Source organism: Anguilla anguilla, chromosome 10 (assembly GCF_013347855.1).
Source record: "Anguilla anguilla isolate fAngAng1 chromosome 10, fAngAng1.pri, whole genome shotgun sequence".
Taxonomy (NCBI): Eukaryota; Metazoa; Chordata; class Actinopteri; order Anguilliformes; family Anguillidae; genus Anguilla; species Anguilla anguilla.
In genome coordinates, this window is record NC_049210.1 from 28,312,125 (window position 1) to 28,334,875 (window position 22,751).

The window sequence follows — 22,751 nt, forward strand, 5'->3', positions numbered from 1 at the left end:
CAGTCTAAAGGAACTATATTGTGTCATTCCATCACTTCCAATTTCACTAGAGAATAAAAATGAGGTAACAAGCATAGAAAATCCCCTTTGTCATCCATCAGCATAGGAAAAGCCAAATAACTGTCAATTCAGAAGAGACCGATGGTAATTTACTGTCAAGTTTGGTAATGGGTGCAAAAAAAGACATAAACGGTTAAACATACCACTTAGCACTGTAAGGGCAATAATAAAAAAATGTAAAACATATGGAATGGTTGCAAATTTGCCAGGAAGAGAAAGTAAGTGCATGGTGTCCCCACGGACAGTGAGGAAGCTAGTGAGAGAGGCCATTCATTTCCCAAGTATCACTGTTTAAGAATTGCAGAGATTGGTTTGTTTCTTGCGGTCATCAAGTCTAAAAAAAACATAAAATGGCACCTCCATACCAACTAACTCTTTGGAAGGGTGGCACGAAGACAGCCCTTACTGAGCACAATAACAAAACCAAGAATCTGGAGCTTGCCAAACCTCATTGGAATTATGACTGGAAGAGAGTGCTATTGTCAGATGAGACCAAAATTGCCCGTTTTGGCCATACACACCATCAACATGTTTGGTGGCAAAAGAGGAATGCATACAGGAGAAGCACCTCATACCTACAGTCAAATATCGAGGTGGCTCATTGATATTTTGGAGATGTTTTGCTGGCAGTGGTCCTGGGGCACTATTTTAGATCGATGGCACAATGAATTCAACAAAGTACCAGGACATTCTGGCAGAAAATTTAGTTGTCTCTGCTAAGAAGCTAGGACTTAGTCATAGGTAGATTGTCCGGCAGGACAATGACTCCAAGCATACATCAAAATCTAAACAGAAATGCTTAAGTGAAATCAACATCCATGTTTTCCAATGACCATCTCAGACTCCAGACTTAAATTACATCAAAAACCTGTGGTCTGAACTGAAGAGGGGGGGTCCATAAGCGCAAACCCAAAGATATTAATGATTCTGAAAAGTACATGGAGCAATGGTCAAAAATCCCTCCAAATGTGTTCTCTGACCTTTTCACAAATTATAGGAAAAGACTCATGGCTGTCGTATTTGCCAGGGGTGTTTTCACAAAGTATTAAACCAGGGGTGCCAATAATTGTGGAACTTGGTTTTTGGGGAAATATTTTTTTTATTTAAAAAATTTAAGACTTTGGTTGATTCTAATGAATCATTAATCAAGCACACTAGTTTACACATTTTGGAAAATAAAGCTGATGTCAATAACTATATTTTTTTGTTTAGCATTTTTTTTAGCATTGTTTGTGCATATTTATCAAGGGTGCCAATAATTCTGGAACCCACTGTATTTACTATTTTTTCCGTAATACAGATATTTTTTTATATAGTAAACTATCGGCAAAATAACATCTTAGTACCTGGAATTATCAACTGCACTCTGCAATAAGACCAGACTGAATTGAGAAAGTATTAATTGCATCAGTATCACTTTTTGACTACAGAATTACATTTATTTACATTTACATTATATTACATTTTTAAAGGTATATTACAGTTAAACAGTTACAATTGGTCAATACAAACTATTTATAATACATTTCTAAATTAAATTAACAATTAAAACAGCTGCAATAAATACTAATTTATTTTTTATAATACAGTTTACAAGCTAACAGTAGTTATAGTCCTTCAATTCAATTTTACCATCTCAACAGGAGGATGGCCTGAGGACTTACTGCTGCCTCAACAGGTCTGTACCCCTACTCCAGGTGTTTCTGGATGTAGCGCAAGACACCAGACGTGACTTCAAGCTTAGCATAAAATCACTTGAGGTGTTGCTCCTCCTCCTGGACCAGGAAGAACATCATGGCTGGAGACACTAGCATTCACTTTTTGGTTGACTTGTGGGACCTCCTTCCAGGTGCTGTCAAGGGCTTTTGATATGCCCCGCTCAACAGTCCACAGGGTAATCCACAAAGCGGCCGGTGAGCTGAAGGCAGTACTCTAGAGTGTTGTAAGGCTTCCAAGTACGGAGGAAGAGCTGGAAACAATCAGAGTGCGGTTTGCTCACCTTGGCAACCACCAGCTTTCCGCAATGCTGTAGGTGCCGTGGATGGTTGCCACGTGTGAAGCAAAGCCCCTGGAGAGCCTGAAGCCCAATGCTATAAAAATAGAAATGTGCATTAATACAAATGCAAGCAGTGTGTGACCATGAAGGTAATTTTGTGGACATTCATGTTGGTTTCCCCGGCTCTGCATGACGCACGGGTTTTGCGACATAGCAAGCTGTGGTTGATTCTTGCTAGGAGATGGAGGGTACCCATGCCTGGACAACCCAATTGTTCTCATCACCCCTTACAAAAAGCCGGTGAGGAGCAACGATCAAGCAAAGTTTAATCGGCTGCATTCCAAAGCTCACTGTGTCATTGAGCGAGCTTTTGGAATCATGAAGACAAGGTGGAGAGACATCTTCCTCAAAGCCCTTGAAATCCATCCGACCTTTGCCCTGGAAATGATTGCTGCATGTGCAACCCTTCATAACATCTACCTGGGTGTGGGGGACATCTTCCCAGCTGAAGAAAGACAAGAAGAGTCAGACCAAGAAGAAAGGGAAGAGAGGGATGTTGAGGTTGAAGTGGCACATGGGGCGGTCAATGGAAATGTTCTCAGAGATCATATTTGTTTACAAGTAAATGACCATTTCTAAAAATTTGTAGTCTAATCAGTTTAATGTAAAGTTATAGATTTACAATTTAAAATGTTTAAATATTTCAAAGCCCTTTTATTGCAGCTCCTTTTTTAAATGTGTTCACTTTCTAATTATTAATTCTGTTTTAATACTCGGAAAATGTATGAATAAGCTTATTAAAAGGTTAATTAAACTAAGAAAATAATATTTTGACTAATTTTTTAATCAAAAATGTCATCACAGTATCAACATGTTTTTAAAGTATGTAAATAATTAATGCTGGACTATATTTGATTAGATTAGAATTGGTGTTAGATTATATTTGCAAATAAATATAATTTATGCAACTACTTCTATTGCAGTTATTTACACACAACTTAGAAATCTGCTGCATCACTACAGTAACTATGAATTGTATCAAATTACAACTGCTGTCAGTAATTTAAAATGTCTATAGCAACTATAGCAATATAAATAAATGAGGAGTCAATTGAAGAGTTAATACAATTTAATTTATTATATTTTATAAATTAGTTTTTCTAAAAGAGAGAACAATCTCTGGCTCCTTTCTTCCACTACTCTCACCCTCCTTTCTTCTCTCTCTTGCTCCCTCTCTGCATCATCCTTCAGTCACTGAAGGATGTCCCCCCGCCTCTTTCTGCTTGGTCTGTTTGAGACCGGAGAGGTCACCACAGAAGATGGCACTGGCTTCTCCTCAGGAATGGAGGAAATTAGGACAGGAGGAGCGATGGAATGTCTCTGTCCTAATACCTCATTCATTAGGATGAACCGAGGCCAGCTACCTGCAGTGACCTCTCCATTATCGGTCCCACTCACCGACTGAGGATATTTCAATTCCTAAAATGTACAGCATCTACAATTAAGTACCAGTTTCATTACGCAAATAATGTTTCTATCATCCTAGTACCTTTTTATATGGCTGATTGTCAAATACAATCATAACATTAGAATTCTAATCTGCCAGCTCTCTTTAAAGATGTAAAAATATTCATCAAGTGTTAAGTTTTATTAATGTGGCAACATTTTCTATAAACTAAATGAAAAATCATTACCTTGTATTTTTTTTAATTGCTTTTTTTAGAGCTTCCTGGTTTTCCAACAGAGTCCTGCAAAAATGTAAATAAGGATGAAGAGCAAGCGAGTGTAGTACCACCGCAAAATGCACTGCTTATTAGTTGAAGTTGACTTACAGCCAACCAGTTTGCACGCTATTTTTTTGGCCAGTGAACAACTTCTTGCACTCCTCGCGAGCCTTTATAAAGGCTGTTGTAGCCTCCTTTGTCCCTGAAGGTAAAACAAAATTAGTTTAACGTTCAACCAACTACATAACTATCCATTATTTCAGTTACTTTTTTCCTTTCTAACCAAATTAACATGTTTGCTGTAAAAAAACTTAACCTTTGTTCGATAGATAACCAAGTTACTGTTATGTTCGTCTGTCTTGTTCTATTGGACAGTAAGTAATGTAATTGCTAACAAGTTAGCTGGCTACTTCAGGGAGAGCTCACAGATGCTTAAAAACATCAAATACATTATTCCAGTGCAATAAATAATTAAATGTTCTTTTATAACTACAACAAATAATCGAGTTCACTGTATACTCACATTTGTAAACACACTCCCCCACCACCGCTTCGTTGTCTTGAGCCGCCATTAATTTAACGGAAGTGAGAAGTCTGAGGAAATCGCAAAGACCTATGGGATAGCCTTCCAGCTGAAGGATGCATCAGACACTGCCTTTAAATTTAATCTAAATAAGGCACCTTAAAAAGATGCATTTTTTGGTGACTTCGGTTTGGGACCTGCCTACGAAGGACAAGTGTGAAAAATAGTGAAAATGCATCCTTCAAATGCTGCCTTCTAAGGCAGCTGACTTTGTTTTGGGACACAGCCAGAGTGAACATTTAGGAAGTATGACTGTAGATTTGGCCTCTGATCATTTCATTATTTTTCAATTCAGCTGTAATGGTGTATTTTGGTGACAATACAGCATTTTGTAAGCATGCACATGATTACCTTATTTGGTCTGGGCTGATGTCAAAAACTGCTATTTGAGCTGTTCATTTTACAAACATGTTTGTATTTCTAAAGATGCACAAATACAGTTCCTGATCAAACCTGAAAGCACTCTTCCTGTCGACTGGAATGACTCACTATAATGAATACCCCAGTCGAATGGTTGGATCTTGTACATGAGACTATGTATTATTCTGGTTAAGACTGACTATTGCAAAACTGATATTAAGGATACAATTTCTGTCGACAGACTTTAGGTCCGACTCGGATGATGAGAACCCCAGTTACCCCAGTGGGAGCATCCAAGACTACGGTACCCTCCATAGATAACTATGGATATAACAACCTATATCGTTACTCCTGTCTACTCTGCCATCACTGATATAAGTTTACCTTTATGTAAGAAACCCATGAAATACAGCCAACAGTGTCAAGGTTACCAACTGTAAGTGGCCAAAACTTATCACGTCAAGGTCATCAACTGTACAAAACTCCTCAGCTACTTCAAACAGCATTGAGGTCACCAGCTGTAAGAAGCCAGAACTTATCACGTTGAGGTCGCCAACTGTAGGAACCCCCTTTGACACCAAGCAGCAGAGTGGCGAAAGAATGTGTAGTCTTACCCGGTGCTACTGGAATCGGATTAACTAAATGATATCTCGATTATCTGACTCCAAAATAATGTTTTAACCTTTCCTCTGTCCTAACAATTATGCATGGAAGCAGGAGACTGCTTCTGCCAGTTGTGTGGCTCTATACGGATCACTATCTATCTTTGTGGATGCAGACATGCCTCTGGCTTGTGTAGCCTGCATAAATACAATTCTGTATCCTGCTGCGACACTAGTGTGTAGGCGAGTGACTACAGGGTGCAGATATCCTGAGTTCTTTGTGTATTTTTAGCATCTTAAAACTGTTGACGAGTCTCTCTGAACCATTGCACGTTTCCCTTTGTATACCAAAAGATAAAGCAAAACAAAAAGTCATCAAATAAAGACATAATCATGACAATGACATGTACTTTCAGTAATAAATTAAGAATTAGGTGAGTACTTCATAATAAAAATTTTGAGTTTATACTTGAGTTTATATACTACTCCTGGGCAAAGGTTTCCTCTGTGGTCAAGCTATCAGTTATATCAAGCTATAGGCAGTGACACTGAAAGTTAAGGTACTTGCATCTGCTTCTTAATCCAGTAATTTATTAGTTGCAGTGAGCTGATACTTACTCGTTCATGCATACGTTTCTGTGTTTCAGAGAGTGAGTACCAGCCCTTGCTTCCCTACACAATGACTACTACTCAGATCTTCTTCAGCTCCCTCAACCCCATTGACAGTAGAAAGTGGAGGAGAATGCCCAGATTTTGGAAAGCCGTTAAGATGATAAAGGTTAAAAAGCATATTTCCATACATTTTTTAGAAAATCTCATTTTGAGTTGTTTGCCCATGCCCATATGCTTTATTTCGAATAATTGAAACTTTGTGGGACTGTGACAGATATGGTAGCCAGTAAATGCTTTTATTGATTATTGGACATCCTCATTACTTTCTGTAGAACAAAGTTATTTCTTGGTACAAACTATGTGATAATCTCTTAATTTGAATTGGTCAACCTTTCATCTGATATAATTTGGGCTTTGACTTCTTTTTTAGTTCTGTCCTTGAACACCAACCAGTCAATACGGAAGCCACTAGTTGAGCTATCTGTACTGTGGTGCTTTGTCAATTATTCGATCACTTACAGAGTTGGCTAATATTATCCAACGGCACATTTTAGTGTGAGCTTTCCTTCTTGCCTAGTACTATGGTACCTAATTCAACTTAATGAGTAGTCATAGGGCTCTATTTTCCAGAATCAATGTCGCACGGTGCATGGGTGTAATCAGTGGTGCTGCGTTTGATGCACTGGATTGTGATTGTTGCAATTTTTGGGACCAAAGGTGAGCAGTGCATAGGTATAGTGCATGGTCCATCTGAAAACAAGGTGGGGTTATACTGCATATATTATCAGTGGGTGTGGTGCAGCTGCATTTGTTCATAGCCAATCAAATGACCTCTTTTTACTCCCTTTAAGAGCCATGTGCATTGTACAGGGCATGCTGCCAATTTCCTCTGCAATTGAAGACAAGGATAATGATGTACTAATTAGATGTTTCTCCCAAGATGTTCTTTTGTGGGAGGTGCAGAGTTGGGCTTATCACTTTTCTTATCAAAAACTGAGTTCAAACGAATTTCATAAACAAGTTTGAATTTTTTTCCTTCAGCATTAGAACATTTATTATGGGTTAGTTTTAATTTCCCATTAAACCTGTTTTGAAATTGCTTAAATGTTCTGTAACTAAGAAATAATGACAGCAGTGTCTTGGAAGTTTTATTAAACAAGATAAAACCAAGGGAGTGACTAGGTGTTCTCAAAGGATTGACTTGCTGTTGCTGAAAGAAAGAAAAATTATAATGGTATGGCTTAGCTGAACTAAGCAGGATTGGATGAGTTGTGTAAATAGAGCATACATACAGAAGAGTACAGAAGAAGAAACCCTCACGCATGATTAGTAACTGGCCTACAAATGATGTAAAGCATACTGAAAATCAAGATTGGCTGAAAAAATTTTCTTTACTCTTACCTATTGACCTGGCTACTTGACAAAATAATTATATTTAAAACATGACGAAACTACAACTCATCGACGCCCACATGCGTACTATTTTTGGCAATAAACGGGAAAAAACATGACCTTGGATGCTGGTTTAAAGATCCATACACAGTATGCTCTTTAGAACCAATAGAGTTTTGTCCCATAAATACTGCAGATATATAAAGTGCAGTTATTTTTCGTTACTTCTGTTAAAACTGTCCCGCACAGAGTTCACATTCGTAACATCTATTTCAACATTTGTTTAAGTTGTACACAAACCGTTTTTTATCACATCAAACAATGTGATTTGTTGTGTCAGACAAGTGTATGCTCTTTGTAGTGCAATTTCACAGCTTTTAATGACATTAATTCTAGGTATTTCAGTAAAAAGTTAAAATTATTACAATTCTTGGGGTTCTCGCCTAAATATCATTTTGACTATGAGTGGTAATAACGTTCTATGACCATCAGTAATATGAAATAAAGTATAAACGCCAAAAATAACTTTTCTTTTGATAAACCAATGTTCAAATGCCATGTTCAATCTGATTTTAAAGTTTTCACCCTTATGTGCTTGTTGAACATCTCATTCCAAAACCATGGGCATTAATATGGAGTTGATCCCAACTTTACTGCCATAACAGTCTCCACTCTTCTGGGAAGGCTTTCCACTAGATTTTGGAACATGGCTGCAGGGATTCGCTTCCATTCTGCCACAAGAGCATTAGTAAGGTCTGGGCACTAATGTTGGGCGGCAAAGCCTTGCTCTCAGTTGGCATTCCAATTCTTCCCAAAGGTGTGCGAGCCAGTCAAGTTCTGCCCACACCGGCAAACCCTTTTTTATGGACTTTGCTTTGTGCACAGGGGCATTGTCATGCTGAAAAAGGAAAGAGCCTTCCCCAAACTGATGCCACAAAGTTGGGCCTAGCCCAAACCATGAAAAATGGGCCTGTCCATTGTTCCTCTTCCACCAAACTTTTCAGTTGGCACTATGCATTTAGCAGGAAGGCAACGTTCTCTTGGCATTTGAAAAAAAAATCCCAGATTCGTCCATCAGACGAAGCATGATTCATCACTTCAGAGAAGACATTTCCACAGCTTCAGAGTCCAATGGCAGTGTGCTTTACACCACTCCAGCTGCTATTTGACAATGGTGATCATAGGCTCTCGAAGAACAGTTCTTGTGCTGACATTGCTTCCAGAGGCAGTCTGGAACTCGTTAGTGAGTGTTCCAACTGAGGACAGACGATTTTTACATGCTGTGTGCTTCAGCACTAGGCAGTCCTGTTCTGTGAGCTTGTGCGGCCTACTGCTTCGTAGCTGAGATGTTGTTGCCCCTAGAATTTTTTTACTTCACAATAACAGCACTTCCAGTTGACCAGGGCAGCTCTAGCAGGGCAGAAATTTGAAGAACTGACTTGTTGGAAAGGAGGCATCCTATGACAGTGCCACGTTGAAATTCTGATACGCTGCCAAACTTGCGCTGTGTCATGCGATATTGACTGCCCCCCTCCCACTTCGATTCCAAAATGAGGTGCATCAAAATAGCATTATGCTAGTGCGACAGCTCACAAACACACCATGCACCAGTCGGAAAATAGAGCCCACTGTCTTCAATTAAGACTTTGATTACTTGAATCGGGTGTTTTAGTGTTTGGCTAGAAAAAAAATCCCCACACTGGTGTGGATAAGATTGGTCGGTACCAGCAAGCTCTTCAAATAATAATTAATTGTATTATTGGTCTTGTTCTTTTGACTTCTTATCAGTGTTCACGGATTACTGTTGTTAGAGTGCTGACACCTTGAGGATAAGGGATAATAAGAAATACAGGGTAAATGTTTTCCAGTTCACTGATCGATTGTTTGTGGGCCTTCTGTGGGCCTAATGCTGAGTAAATGTCCAGAAATTCTGTCCTTCATCCATCAGCTCCCACTGGAGGTGCTCATGCTGCTCACTGTACCAGTGGTTGACCCTGACAAGGATGACCGCAACTGGAAACGCCCACTGAATTGCTTGCACCTTGTCACTGGGCCATTAGTGTGTGTGCTGACCTTTCTCTCTGGGAAATGTAAGAAGCATTTTGAGACTTTGAAACCTGTGTGTTTGTGTGTCGGACTGCCATACTAGAATGCCTGGTGGCCAGTCCTTTATGGGGAGAAGCATTAATGCCAATCTGAAATGACGTGCCACAGCAGACATTTGGTAACAGTTACTGTATCCTTGCAGATGGGCTGCTCTACATAGAGGGGGAGTTTCCAGTGTGGGCGCTGACTCTGATTACTGGTCTCTTCCTCTCTGCCATCGTCTTCTGCACTACCACCAATGAGCAGCCACCGCGGTATCACTTTGTAAGGGCCCACTTTACCACTGTGTGTTTTGTGTAGTATGAGCATGAAGAATTAAGCGGGTTTATATATTGCAGGATTGGTTATGAAATTATGGTTAACATGGACTGATAGAGTCAGTCGGCAAGTGAGAGCACTCCCACAAAAACGTCATAAACTGTCCAGGCCCAAACCCTGAGGGGGAAAATTTGTTCCGAAATTTGGAAATCAATGAAGTAGTCATGAAAAAGTATTTGCCCCTTCCTGATTCTCTGTCATATATTTGTCACACTGAATGCTTATCAGATCTTTAGACAAAATGTAATATTAGACAAAGGGAAACTATGTAAGCACAAAACACATTTTTTAAATTATTATTTTATTTATTTAATGAAAAAAGTTATCAAACACCCATATTGCCTGTGTGAAAAGTAATTCCCCCCTTAGTTACTCAATCAATCAACCAAATTTAATTGATAATTAGATTCGGAACACTGCCAGACTTGATGGCAGCCAGCAGTCTAAACCTCACTCATATTGAAACATACTGTCAGAGGGAAGTAGTCACCATAAAGTTTCTATGAGCACACTATGCCACGATGAAAAGAAATTCCACAAGAGATGAGAAAAAAAGGTGTTGAAATATATTAGTCTTGCAAAGGTTACAAGGCCATTTCTAAGGCTGTGGGACTCTGGGACCATAGAGAGTACCATTATCTCCAAAGGGAGAACACTTGGAAAACATTTCTCCAAGGGTGCAGTAACAACTCATCCAAGAAGTCACAAAAGCTATGGTCAGTGTTCATGACTCCACAAAAATAAACAGACTGGATGAAAATGGGATTCATGGGAGAGTAGCAAGTCAAAATCACTGCTAACCAAGAGAAACATCAGTGCCTCACATTAGAAAAAATTAACACCTGGATGATCCTCAAGCCTTTGGGGATAATGTTCGATGTACAGATGAGTCAAAAGTGGAACTTTTTGGATGACAAGGGTCCCATAATGTCTGGTGTAAAGCAAATGCTGCAGAACAATTATCAGTTATAAACAGTCAAACATGGTGCTAGTGGGATGGTGTGGAGATGTCTTTCTGGCCTCAGGACCTAGATGATTTGCATTATTGCAGGAACCATGAATTCTGCTCTGTACCAGAAAGATCTGAAACCATTCACTGTGACAAATATGCAATAATTGAGGAAATCAGGAAAAGTGAAATTGATAGATTATGGTAAACTAGCTAGTCTAGTTAGTTAGTTGAGTTTTTGGTACTTTTCATGGTTATGGCTCATAATGTAATTGACATAGTTCCTTACCAGGGGATTAAATAAGATGGAAGATGATGTCAAGGAATGATACCTCAGGCCACTGAGTTGGATCATTTTCCCCCTCCGTAACTGCATAAGAATAGCACTAGAGTTGTGTTCAGTTTAGTTTTATCGCTGGTCTTTAGGAAATAATGATTGAATGTAATGTGCTGACATTATTTATTAAAATAATAAAATATTAATTATCTATGATGGGTTCCTATTCAAAACAATGGTAGATGCGGATATGTTTTCCCCCTCAAGGCTCCGCCTACATGCATATGATGCATGGATCTAACAATAATTCCTAAAGTACATGAGTAGTTTACTGAAGTAAGTGGTTGTAGTCAGTTTTAACCCTGTTAATAGCATTTTCACTAGATTTCTTTTCTACTGGAAGCAGCAAATAATCTACAAATTCTGCATCATATACTGCACCATTTTGGTCTCAGGGTACTTTGTTTCATGCATGGAATAAATTATGAATAATATTTTCCCTACAACTGTCATTTTGCATGTGATTGGTGCCAAAATATAACACCAGGTTTTATGTGAAACCCGATGATTAGAGTGTGCAGTCATTTTCCCACTTCTGGCTTGCGGTTTCTGAATATGTAATTGTATTTTCTTGTGTTTATGACTTTTCAGTATTATTCAAGTGGAACAAGCGTTTACTCTAGAAGTGCAGCTATAATAATATGATCACTGATGTGTTAAAAAAATCAGTGTGTGATACATTTCATAAAACAGAATACTATTCTATGAGTTCTGAAAAACGGGTCATAATCTGAAATCTTGGTTTCTCCATATTATAAAATCTGTAAAATCTAAGGTGCATAATTTTAGTCTCAAGGCTCCAATGTCCAAGAACTACTTTCTCCATACAAATTAAAATTTAAAAAATCCAGGCTATTTTTTAAACATTTTTTGCCCTGGTTTTCTCACCAATTTGGAATTCCCAGTCGTATTTTTCATCATTGGCCATCATTGATCTACTGATTTCTCCTGTCAATTTGAAAGAGTGCAGATTAGCATGTTTAGAGTTCTTCAAAGCACATTGGAGTTCTTATCACACCGCCGTTCATAAGCTGGGCTTGCACAGACATGAGTTGGGGAAAAAACAATTTCAGTATAGCTTAGTAGGCAGTAGGGGTCGCTGGTGAGAGATGGGACACTGTCATCCTGGCTGTCATCCCTTGCCGATATTATGGCCAGTTGTGTGTCACCCTGTGGGGTTACTGGCCACAGCCAACACTGGCATATTTCAGACCATGGAGCCCATCTATGCATTAGAACAGTGCCTTAATTGGATGAGCTACCCAGCAGCCCCAGTGAACTGGAATCAACTGGTGTGCTACCAGGAGGTTTCCTGGGCGTAATATTTAACTAAACTTTAGTTAGAATCTTTATCTAAATTGCCTGTTGTGGAACCTTAAGAGCCCCATGATGTTGGTGCCCCATTTGTCACACTGTTAGCTACATTTGGGCTATAAGGATAGTAGATTTACAGATATCCATTGCTGCCTTTTGCACCACCAACAGTGCCCACTGGTCTGCTGCGGGGTCATCATCTGGAAACCACCAGGGATGTCTCCCTGCCACCCCCTTGAGCTGGCTTTAGGATATGTGGGAGTTACTTGCTTTCCCAACTCCTGTCCTTCCTCCTCAGCCACAACCCAAAATTGATCTCTGCCTCCTCAGCCAGTTTCTTTCATTTAATTTCTTGCTTTGTTATGACCATTACCATGTCCCTGATTAGATGATGTGTTCATGTACTTCACTCCCACCTATACTAGATAGATGATAGGCCTTCACCCTGACTCTCTGCATTCAGCAGCCAGGTCTGAGAATTTACCTCTCTTCCTGTCATGTGCTGCCTCCATCCCCCCCTCCCACGGGAAGGTAAGCTCAATGAGTACAGTCCTGGCTGTAGCACACCAGGAGCCGACAGTTGTGGTCAGCTTGAATACTCCATTCTTTTCCAGGAATAAGGGCTCACTGTGGTCATCTCTGCAAGGTGTTCTCAGTCTTCCCTCCTTGTTTGACAAAGTGAATTGTGATACCCTTGAAGATGTGTGAAACCTCTTTGCTTTCAGCCTCCTTGTCTCCAACTCCTGGTCACCTCGGTGTCACCTTGTTAATTTTGCTTTCTTTAATGTGGTTTCTTGTTGAAATGATGCACAAAATGGTACAGACACAGCAGAAATGATTGACAACTTGACGTCTGTTACATATGGAGGTGCCAACTTCACAGAACTGAGCTTACGTACTCTGCACTTGTTTACAAATATGCCCATTCTATTCAGAGGACTATTGGACACTTAAGCCGCGTTTCCACCGCAGGAACTTTACCCCAGAACTAGGAACCTTTTGAGGAACTCAGTACTTTCCAAAAGTACCGGAACCTTTGGGGTGGGAAGCGCTGAAAATTTCTGATTGGTCGACTACTTGCAGTGTTTTATTTCAACCGCCATGTTTAAAAATCTGCAGCCGCAAACCGATTTATTTTCATAATAACTTCAAATCTAACTTGTATGTTATGCGGCGCAGTAGCCTAGTTTTGGTTATAGCCTGCCAACGTCTTGGAATTATAACGTGTGCTCTTCTGTTCTTTTCTTGCTTTAGTATTCGTTTTATAAAATGCCAAGCATTCGTGCTGGGACAGCATATTACGTACCAAAACATTCAAACGGATTCATTCAGTTGCTGAATATTTTCTTCCGGATTTTCTTTGTTAGCCCGTTGTAATTGACTCAAAATGTTTGATACAGTTATGTGAGGTATGCGGTAGTTAGGGTTAGTAATTCACATTGGTGATACAGTAAAAGCAAACTGGAAATCACCTTCCGCACTTTTTGTCAGGGTAAAATAACAGGTTAATTCTAGTAATCGTCCCTTTAGCTTTTTCAGACTGCCGTAATTTTACTCTGCCATTCTTCAATTCCACAAAAAGACCAGGAAGACTATGGACTAATTTATGGTGCATGGTTCGCATCTGGAGGGCACACTTCGCTGCTCGGCTAGCAGTAACTTTGAAGGAAAGCAAACGGTGGCTGTACCACTGCTAATTTAAATTTTCACGCAAGTCCAAGTTTTCGTTCTATTCTTGTCATTTTGCGATTAGCCTATATGGAATTGACGATGAGAAAGTAATCAAACAGCAAATTGTTTACAACGTGTGCATGTTTTCTGCTGTTGTTGCCAGTTATATTGGAAATGTGAATGCATTCTGTCGCCTCGGATGTCAAGACATGAAAGTGAATGTTCGCATTAAAACATAATGAATGTGTTTGAGGATATATAAAACAGTTACAATCTGACTATTGGCCTGTTATATCCTATTTGTTGCATAACAACGGTCCAAGTTCAACTACCAACGACAGTTTTGCTTGACAACGGTAAAATATGCCCAAACGGCTGCAGAAGAATATTTCAGTTCCAGGTGATTAAATCGATAAAAATCAATAAATACAAAAGTAACCATATATAGTCATTGTTGGTAACCCGTTGTATATAAGTGGAATAAACCCCTCCGGGCTGTCCCGGTTATTAGAAAATAATGTAGGCTACTTCAGTGGTAGTATGGGGTTACAGAAGAAATCATAGGACAGATGGACCGACGACAACGTCGCTTTTTCATACGTCAGTGGGCTAATTTGCCTAATCTTCACGGGACTTTAGACCACGGTGGAAACGCAGACAACAATGGGCTGAAGGAACCTTTTAGTTCCTTGAAAAGTAGTTCCTGGGACTAAAAGTTCCAGGCACTTTTGGTGGAAACGCGGCATTAGTTGTGACTCTTGTTGGCACAATGTTAAACTACAGTATGTTTATTCCATTGAGATACAGTGGTCAGTAAATGTGTGCGCCAATGTTGTCACATCATAATGTCCCCAATCTCATCCTGCAGATCTTCTCCCTGTTGGGATTCTTAGTTAGTGCTACATGGATCAGCATGGCGGCATCAGAGGTGGTCAGCCTGCTGCACACAGTTGGAGTGATTTTCAGCCTTAGTAACACCGTTCTGGGCCTCACCCTGCTGGCCTGGGGCAACAGTATTGGGGGTAATTCTATTCCGTCACACTTTTTTGGCCACAGGGCATGCTTTGCTTGGAGAATTATTTCTAAATAATATATTTGTGTGCATTGTACTCTGTTGATTGAACTTTTTCCCAGAAAATGAATATCCAGATCCAGATAGAAATTATAATATGAACTATTGAAGTGTGGAGCAGGGCTTTGCAGAAAAAGGGGTCTAATGACTTGAAGGGAACCTCAGGGGGTTCAGTGAAGTTTAAAAAGCTTTCTTTTTAAGAATATTTAACAAATTTCATAAATGCCATATTTTACACTATACTTACATGGCCTGTTTTTTCTTTCTCAGTTTTCCTTTTTGTTTCCTCTGTAAAGCGTCTTTGTGATAATGTCTCTGTAAAAGGCTGTATACAAATAAAATTGAATTGGACTGAATGTATGATGTCCTTTTAGAGACATGCTACCAATTAGTGATTAGTATTGTTAAATAGACACTGCTTTCCAGCTTGTAATGAGCCTTAGATAAAGGTAAAAGACAGTTAACTATTTTGTAGTGGTCAGGTCTTTAGCTCAAATGTTTTTCAGAGGATTAAAACCCCTCATTTAAAGGGCTGCCCCAAGGTGTGTTGCACAACTACTAGTATAATCGCACTTTTGGTTTGACATTCGATTCTTTATTCACTTGTTTTTATGCACTTATGTATACTCCAAAATGTTCAGTTATCAAAACATTTTCTTTATTTATGTGAACTTATATAAGGATGTTTTGGAATTTAAAAACTGACAGTGCTACAGACAGTTTTTTGGAGATTTAACACACATTTTCTTCCTTTACAACAGGAAGTGCCTGATAAAATTGTAAAGCTGGCAGGTCCTCATAAATTTCTGCAAATACTGTTTCTAAATATCCTTAGTCACACAGAAGAAAATGGTCTGTACCAACTGAAAGCATTTACTAAAACAGTAAAAAGATAGCTGTGCGTAATCCCACATGTGTTATTTATGGTGTTGTCGCTTTTTTTAGTACAGTCTGGCTTGATTGACAATTCATTTATTCAGTAGATGACAGTATAAACTACTAACGATGTATAACGTGTCTAATTTTGCTTTTGGAATAGCGTTTTATAGGTCAGCCTAACCAAACATTTTCTCATCATCGCATTCACTTAAGCATGTGTAGTAGCAGTAAAAGAAAACTGCACCCGACAAAACGTTATCAATGATTTTCATAATTTCTTGGAAAATATTATTATTATTGAGGACTTCTGTGTATAGCTAAGCCATATGTTTGCTGATAGACCTAGCTGACATCGTTTTCTGGAGTAAGACAGAAGAGGAGACAACTACAACATTGATTTACTGTCTCTATCTACTGAACACAGATAACATTTCATCATCGCTATGTAAGTATTACTGGTCAAAATATTTTGGTTATATATGTTATTTTTTAAATTGAGTGTCTTTAAATAGGTTAGTGGTGTTTTATAAAGAGGATATTTCATACTGTAATGTAAGTGTTCGTTGGTAGCTTAGTAGTTTTTGTGATGCATGCAACAGTGATGGCGTGACAGTTGGAACATTGCCAAAACATGGACAGTTGAATATTGTTTTCATGTCGTCCCATCCCCATACAAAAAATCATTACATACTGTAGAGTACAGAAATACATACAACACAAGGGTTAATTATTACTCAGTTAGGTACTGTATGGCATTGTGTGACAATGTTTCTGCATTATTTTTTTAATCTGATATGAATGTTTCATCTTAAACCTTCATAAGGGGCTCATGTATATGCTTTATAATGGACAAAGAATTTTCATCATTTGGGGAGAGATTTTGGATATGTTTCTGGACCCCTAGATATTTTAGACCACTGTACTGATGGAAAGCTTGTAATTCCCTATTGAAAATGATGCAACAGTGAGTTTCTTGAATCAAAACAGTTGATTTGTATTGAAATACGTGAATATGTTGTTATTTACGACAATGCATAATTTAGACATTTTGGATAGATTTGGTGATCCTGGGTACACTACTTAGTTTTTGCTTCATAAATCTTCAGTAATTCTACATATCCACCCTTAGATTTTATGAACTTGTGGTCAAGGAGTTTTTTTATCCAGGATATGTATAGTTTAACCTGCTGATATGGGATCTCTCAGTATTTCTTTGTAAACTCATTTGCAAATTCATTTTATATTTTTTGCCTGAACAATTGCATTTGTTGCACTTTATTTCTTCCTAAATTATGAATATAAACTAATCTAATGTAGTATTGTAAATGGTACAAACGTATTGCTTCATTTAAACCATTTTTCAAGTCTCTGTGATGCTCACATCTGGAGTTATAAAGCTTTAAATAGGGTACCCCCTAAATGGACAAGGATTGGCCAGATTTTGCATGTGCGCCAACCTATGAACCTCCATGACATAAAAGCAAACCTTTGTGGTGTTTAGGTTGATGTTATTTATTATAATAATAATAATAATAACAATAATAATAATAGTTATTATTTATTTATAGAAATAGTGCCACAAATGCAGTTGTCTAGGCAAAAAATCAAAAATTAATTTGCTCTTTTTAAGTTTGCAATGAAATACTGAGAGATCCCATATATAAAACAGGTTAAACTATACATGTCCTGGATCAAAAACTCCTTGACCACAAGTGTGTAAAATCTATGCAAAAGTACTAAAGATCTATTGCTGTAAATTACAACATAATCACATACTACAAATCAACTGTTTTGACTCAAGAAACTCACTTTTGCATCATTGTCAAGTGGGAATTACAAGCTTTCCATCCATACAGTGGTCTAAAATATTTAGGGGTCCATAAACATATAAAAATCTCTCCAAAAATGAAAAAAATTATTTTTGTTCATTATAAGCATATGCATGAGCCCCTTATGAAGGTTTAAGATGAAACATTGATATCAGATTTTAAACGTAACGTAAAAACATTATCACACAATGTGGTAAAGTACCTAAATGTGTAATCGTTCACTCTTGTATGTTTTTCTGCACATACAATACATACAAACAGTATGTAATGTTTTCTTGTATGGGGATGGGATGACATTAAAACAATATTGTTTTGGCAATGTTCTAGCTCGCATCACATCCGGTGCATGAAACACAAAAACTACTAAGCTACCAAAGAACTCTTACGTTACAGTATGAAATATCCTCATTATAAAATACCACTAACTTGTTTAAAGTCACTCAATTTAAAAAATAACGTATTTAACCAAAATATTTTGGGCAGTAATACTTATATAGCGATGATGAAATGGTATTTGTGTTCAGTAGATAGAGACAGAGACAGAGACAGAGGATCAATGCTATAGTTCTCCTGTTCTGATTTAGTCAAGAAAACTGTATCAGCTTGGTCTATCAGCAAACATATGGCTTAGCTAAGCTCAGAAGTGCTCAATAATAATAATAATTTACAAATACGAAACTGATTGATAACATTTTGCCGGGTGCAGTGTCTGTTACTGCTACTATAGAGTGAATGCATGAAGTGGTGTTGATGCTTCACACTTTTCGATTGCGCAGGTTTATAAAACGCTATTCCAGAAGTAAAATTAGACATGTTATACATAGTTAGTGCTTAATGTTATACTGTCACCTATTGGATAGATTAATTGTCAATCAAGCCAGATTGTACTACAAAGGGCGGCAACACCGTAAACAGAATGTGTGGTATTACACGCAGCTATTTTGGAAGGTACCCAGGCATCACAAATAAGCGTATATTTCACAAACGGATTCTCCAAGACTCTCAAGACTGTCTCGTAAGGGACATCTCTACGTGAGATTACTTGGTAACACAGTGTGTCTGTACTCTATGTCTGAGTTGAGCAATCTTGGAACGCTGGCGTGCCAACCCCTAGGGAGATTGCACGAAGGGGTTAAAAAAGAAAAGGAAAATTCCTGGTGTTTATACACACTGGTTAATAAGAAAACAGGCTGTAAAGGTGGACAACACTGGCTATGCATTCAATGTGTAGAGCCAGTGGTTATGTTGTATAGAGAGAGCATCAGAGCCATCTGTAGTGCACCATTTACCTTAAATGATTAGATGAATAGACTGTTGAATAGAAGTTGGTGTTTGAGCTGTCTGTAACACAGTGCTCCACCACTTTTTAAATTTTAATGTTATCTGGTTCTTAATCTTTTCAGCACATCTTTTTACATATATTTGTACCGGTAAGGGGATAGCCATATTTTTTCAGATAAAAGACAACTTTCTTATGCATAATCTACTGTTATGCAATTATTCTGCTTAATGTTATGTCTTTTACAAATATTATAACAATCTCAATTTTACATTAAAAACCTGCACTTACCAAAGAAAACAAATGTGTATGCACATGGCCTGCCATTATTCAGTAACAATAAATCTTATCTACTTTGAATAAAATCTGCATAACAAATTGAGGAATTGGCGAAGACATGAAACAGGACAAATGGTAATTCCTCATTCTTCCTCATTTGGATCCAACACGGGTAATGGGCGTAATAGGTATACTCAGCAATATTTCTAAATTATTCCTAAATGGCTTAATCTTGCACCCCTTTCATAGTAAAAAAAAAAAACAACAACAAAAAAGGGATTTCAATTGTTTCATTAGTTGCATTGTTCCAAAATTGTAGCACCACTGTTAATGATAGAAACCAGAAGTATTGATGAACAGAAACACGATTCAGCCTAGACCAATTATTGTTTTGTACATATTCATCTACAAAACAATAATTGGTCTACTCCCTTCCTACCTCAGCTGTCTGCTAATTAGAAATTCACATAGTTATCACCTCCGCTCTAGGGACGTGATACTCTTTAAAGTCCCTCGTCCCTCTACTGAATTCAGTAAGATGGGTTTCAGATATTTTGCACCTTACAGCTGGAACAATCTGCAAAATAATTTTAAACTTGACAAATTAATTTCAATTGTGGACTTTAAACATGCAATTCATGACTCTGTGACCAAAGTATGCTCCTGCTTTTAACCTCTTTTAACCTCTTCTCTTTTTTATTATTGTTACACCTCTGTCTCATTCCACATTTGCTGTTTGTACATTTTGTTAGGTGTAAGTCTTGTTGGGTAACTTTGTGTTTCACATCAGGTCCCCCTTGCAAAAGAGATTTCAATCTCAGTGGGGTTTTCCTGGTTAGATGATGGTTAAATAAAATAAAATAAAATAAATTAATATTTGATTCATATTATTAGAATACATTCTATTCATCATGGTTAGGGAATTGTGCTGGTAATACTCTGTAGTCTAGGGATAATAATGATCGATATTCTCTGGCATGGTATGCTCAAGGAACCATGGCACTGTATATTTTTATTGCACCCGTTATACATATTTTATTGCAATCTGAATTCATCATAGTTTTTAGTAACTGCTGTTCTTGAAGGTATTTTACTTTTTCTGCAGATTGTTTCTCTGACATCACCATTGCACGGCAGGGGTATCCCCGGATGGCCATCTCTGCCTGTTTTGGTGGCATAATCTTCAGTATCCTTTGTATACCCCTTGACATAGACTAAAGATCTACTAATGGAAGGTTATTCTGAAAGAGGTTCAGTGTGCATGGCTTAAATCTATTGCTTATTTTATGCAGCCTTTTTTGCTCATCTTTATGAAGGATTTCAATCACTTTGAAGAAAAATGTATTTTTAAAACGTTTGAACAAATATAAGTCCACTTGACTGGTCGTTCTCAGACATGCTCTTTGGTGTTGGGCTGGGGTGCCTGCTGCAGTTATTTAACCACCATCCGGTCCTCATGGTAAGACCCCAACATCCACAAACACAACTGAACATGCATACAAATTAAAGTTGTTGTTTTTGATGACAATGATATTACTCTAAAACACAGTGCCCAAGAGCAACATCTAAGTGTATACAAAATATTAATGAATATAAAAATGCTATAGAAAAATGACAAAGAATTCAAGTGGATCTAAAGATTCTTGTGTGTATAGTATTTGGACATGATTAAGAGATGTAGAGGATGTGAGGCTGTTGAATTGTGCCCTCCTTTGCTTGCCTTGACAGCTGGAATTAGAGGGGCTGCTGGGGTGGGTGTTGGCTGGGGCGCTGGGCCTCAGCCTGGTACTCTCCTTCGTGCTGGTCCCCCTACAGCGCTTCCACCTGGGACGGGCCTATGGTGTCTTCCTCCTGCTCTTCTATATTTTTTTCCTTGTGGTAGCACTGCTTACTGAGTTTGGAAAGCTCCACATCAGAGGGGTGTGACAAATCAGAGGGGGCCAAAAGGCACCCACTATCACAGAAACACCAGCTCAAGCCATTTCTCTTAATTGAAAAGGAGCTTGTAATCAGTTCATAGCCAAAAGTGCCCTTGACTGGAGTAGCTCCAAGAATACAGGCTCTCTCGGCTGAAAAGTTATTCAGGTAAATTACAAAAACATGGGGTTGAGGGTTCTGCTGGTTTAGAAGAGTTGTGGATCATACGTGCATGCTATTCCAATTCAATAAAGGGTTGATGAGATTCCTTTCAATGCCTTTTGGCTGGCAAATCTTTAAGTAGTCATGTAGGACTGATCTTTGCCGATGGTTCACAGTTCATATTGGGCTTGATTTCATCTCTATAAAACAGAAGCAAGCTCCTTTCTGTTGTGCCATTAAATAAAAGTTATCACTATAGTACACTATGATGAGACTGTATATTGAAGTAATTTGCATTTGTCTGCTGTTGAGGGAGGGGAGGGGGATTGTGTGTACCCACTTATTTTCTATTCCTTTCAAAAGATCAGCCTGTAGGTTGATTTTACGGATATAACCTGCCAATGAACAGCTCCTAGTGCACAGGTGAATTTTTCTCATTGAAACACAAAACACTACATAAGAGCCAGTCATTCCCTGTGTACTTATGCATTTTCTGAGGAGTGAATCATAGTCAGGTGCAACCAGAGGTATGGTCTTCAAACTTTTGTGCACACCACACGAAGGAAAAAACATGAAAAAACATTTATTATAGGCATGAGATGTACCATGGAGACAGAACTTGCAGTAAGGCCTGTCTTTTCAGTTTTGCAAAAACAAAAACAAATATTGACTCCTCATACATTATTGGTCGGAGTGAATGTACGCGACTCATGAAGCTCCTTTAAACTGTTCCATCATGGAAAATGAGCATTCACTATTAATTCCAGTATGTTTATAGGTTTCAATAAATATGTGTATATTACACAAGTGAAGTTCTTCAGCAACCATTTTGGGTCATCACTGTTCTAGGAATTGTGCGCTAGCAAGTGATTGGTACATGTACATTTACAGTTGCATTGTTTATTCAAAGGGAAAGCAATTGATTTTCATGGGTGTAGACGCCTCAGTTTATTAGCTTAATGGAGATGTAGCATTAAGATTTTACATAATATAACATATTGATAAAAACTCAAGGGAAAGCCAATGATTTTGTTCATGTTAAATTAGCTCCATAACAGTTAAGAGCTCACAACCATGGTTAAATTGTTGAAAACAAAATGGCACTGTTACTCCAAAATCACCCTGGTCAAAATAATGGTCAGTTTTCACTGATACTTTTCTTATTCATGTGTGTGTATTAGTGTATTCGTTTTAGTATATTTGTGCATCTATTTGCATATCTTTTCTTAATGGAAGACTTTTAAATAAAGTTATCCCCCCCATGTCGATATCTACTTGGTTTTCCATTCAGAAAATGTGACAAAAGAACT

The 22,751-nt window shown here is 38.2% G+C and overlaps 1 protein-coding gene across 6 annotated transcripts in view; it reads left to right on the forward strand.

Annotated features, from left to right (window-relative positions):
• slc8b1 (solute carrier family 8 member B1) overlaps positions 1-22,709 on the forward strand; it is a 55,999-nt gene extending 33,290 nt beyond the window's left edge. For 5 of the 6 annotated variants that reach the window (XM_035379685.1, XM_035379686.1, XM_035379684.1 and 2 more), the window contains 8 exons: positions 4,965-5,027; positions 5,973-6,103; positions 9,278-9,419; positions 9,578-9,699; positions 14,893-15,046; positions 20,468-20,548; positions 20,757-20,821; positions 21,091-22,709. In XM_035379685.1, the coding sequence (XP_035235576.1) occupies positions 4,965-5,027; positions 5,973-6,103; positions 9,278-9,419; positions 9,578-9,699; positions 14,893-15,046; positions 20,468-20,548; positions 20,757-20,821; positions 21,091-21,288 (956 nt within the window). In that variant the 3' untranslated portion in view covers positions 21,289-22,709. Of the gene's footprint in view, positions 1-4,964; positions 5,028-5,972; positions 6,104-9,254; positions 9,420-9,577; positions 9,700-14,892; positions 15,047-20,467; positions 20,549-20,756; positions 20,822-21,090 lie in introns of all 6 variants that reach the window. The other variant, XM_035379687.1, reaches the window with a different exon arrangement.
• The last annotated feature ends 42 nt before the right edge of the window (positions 22,710-22,751 follow it).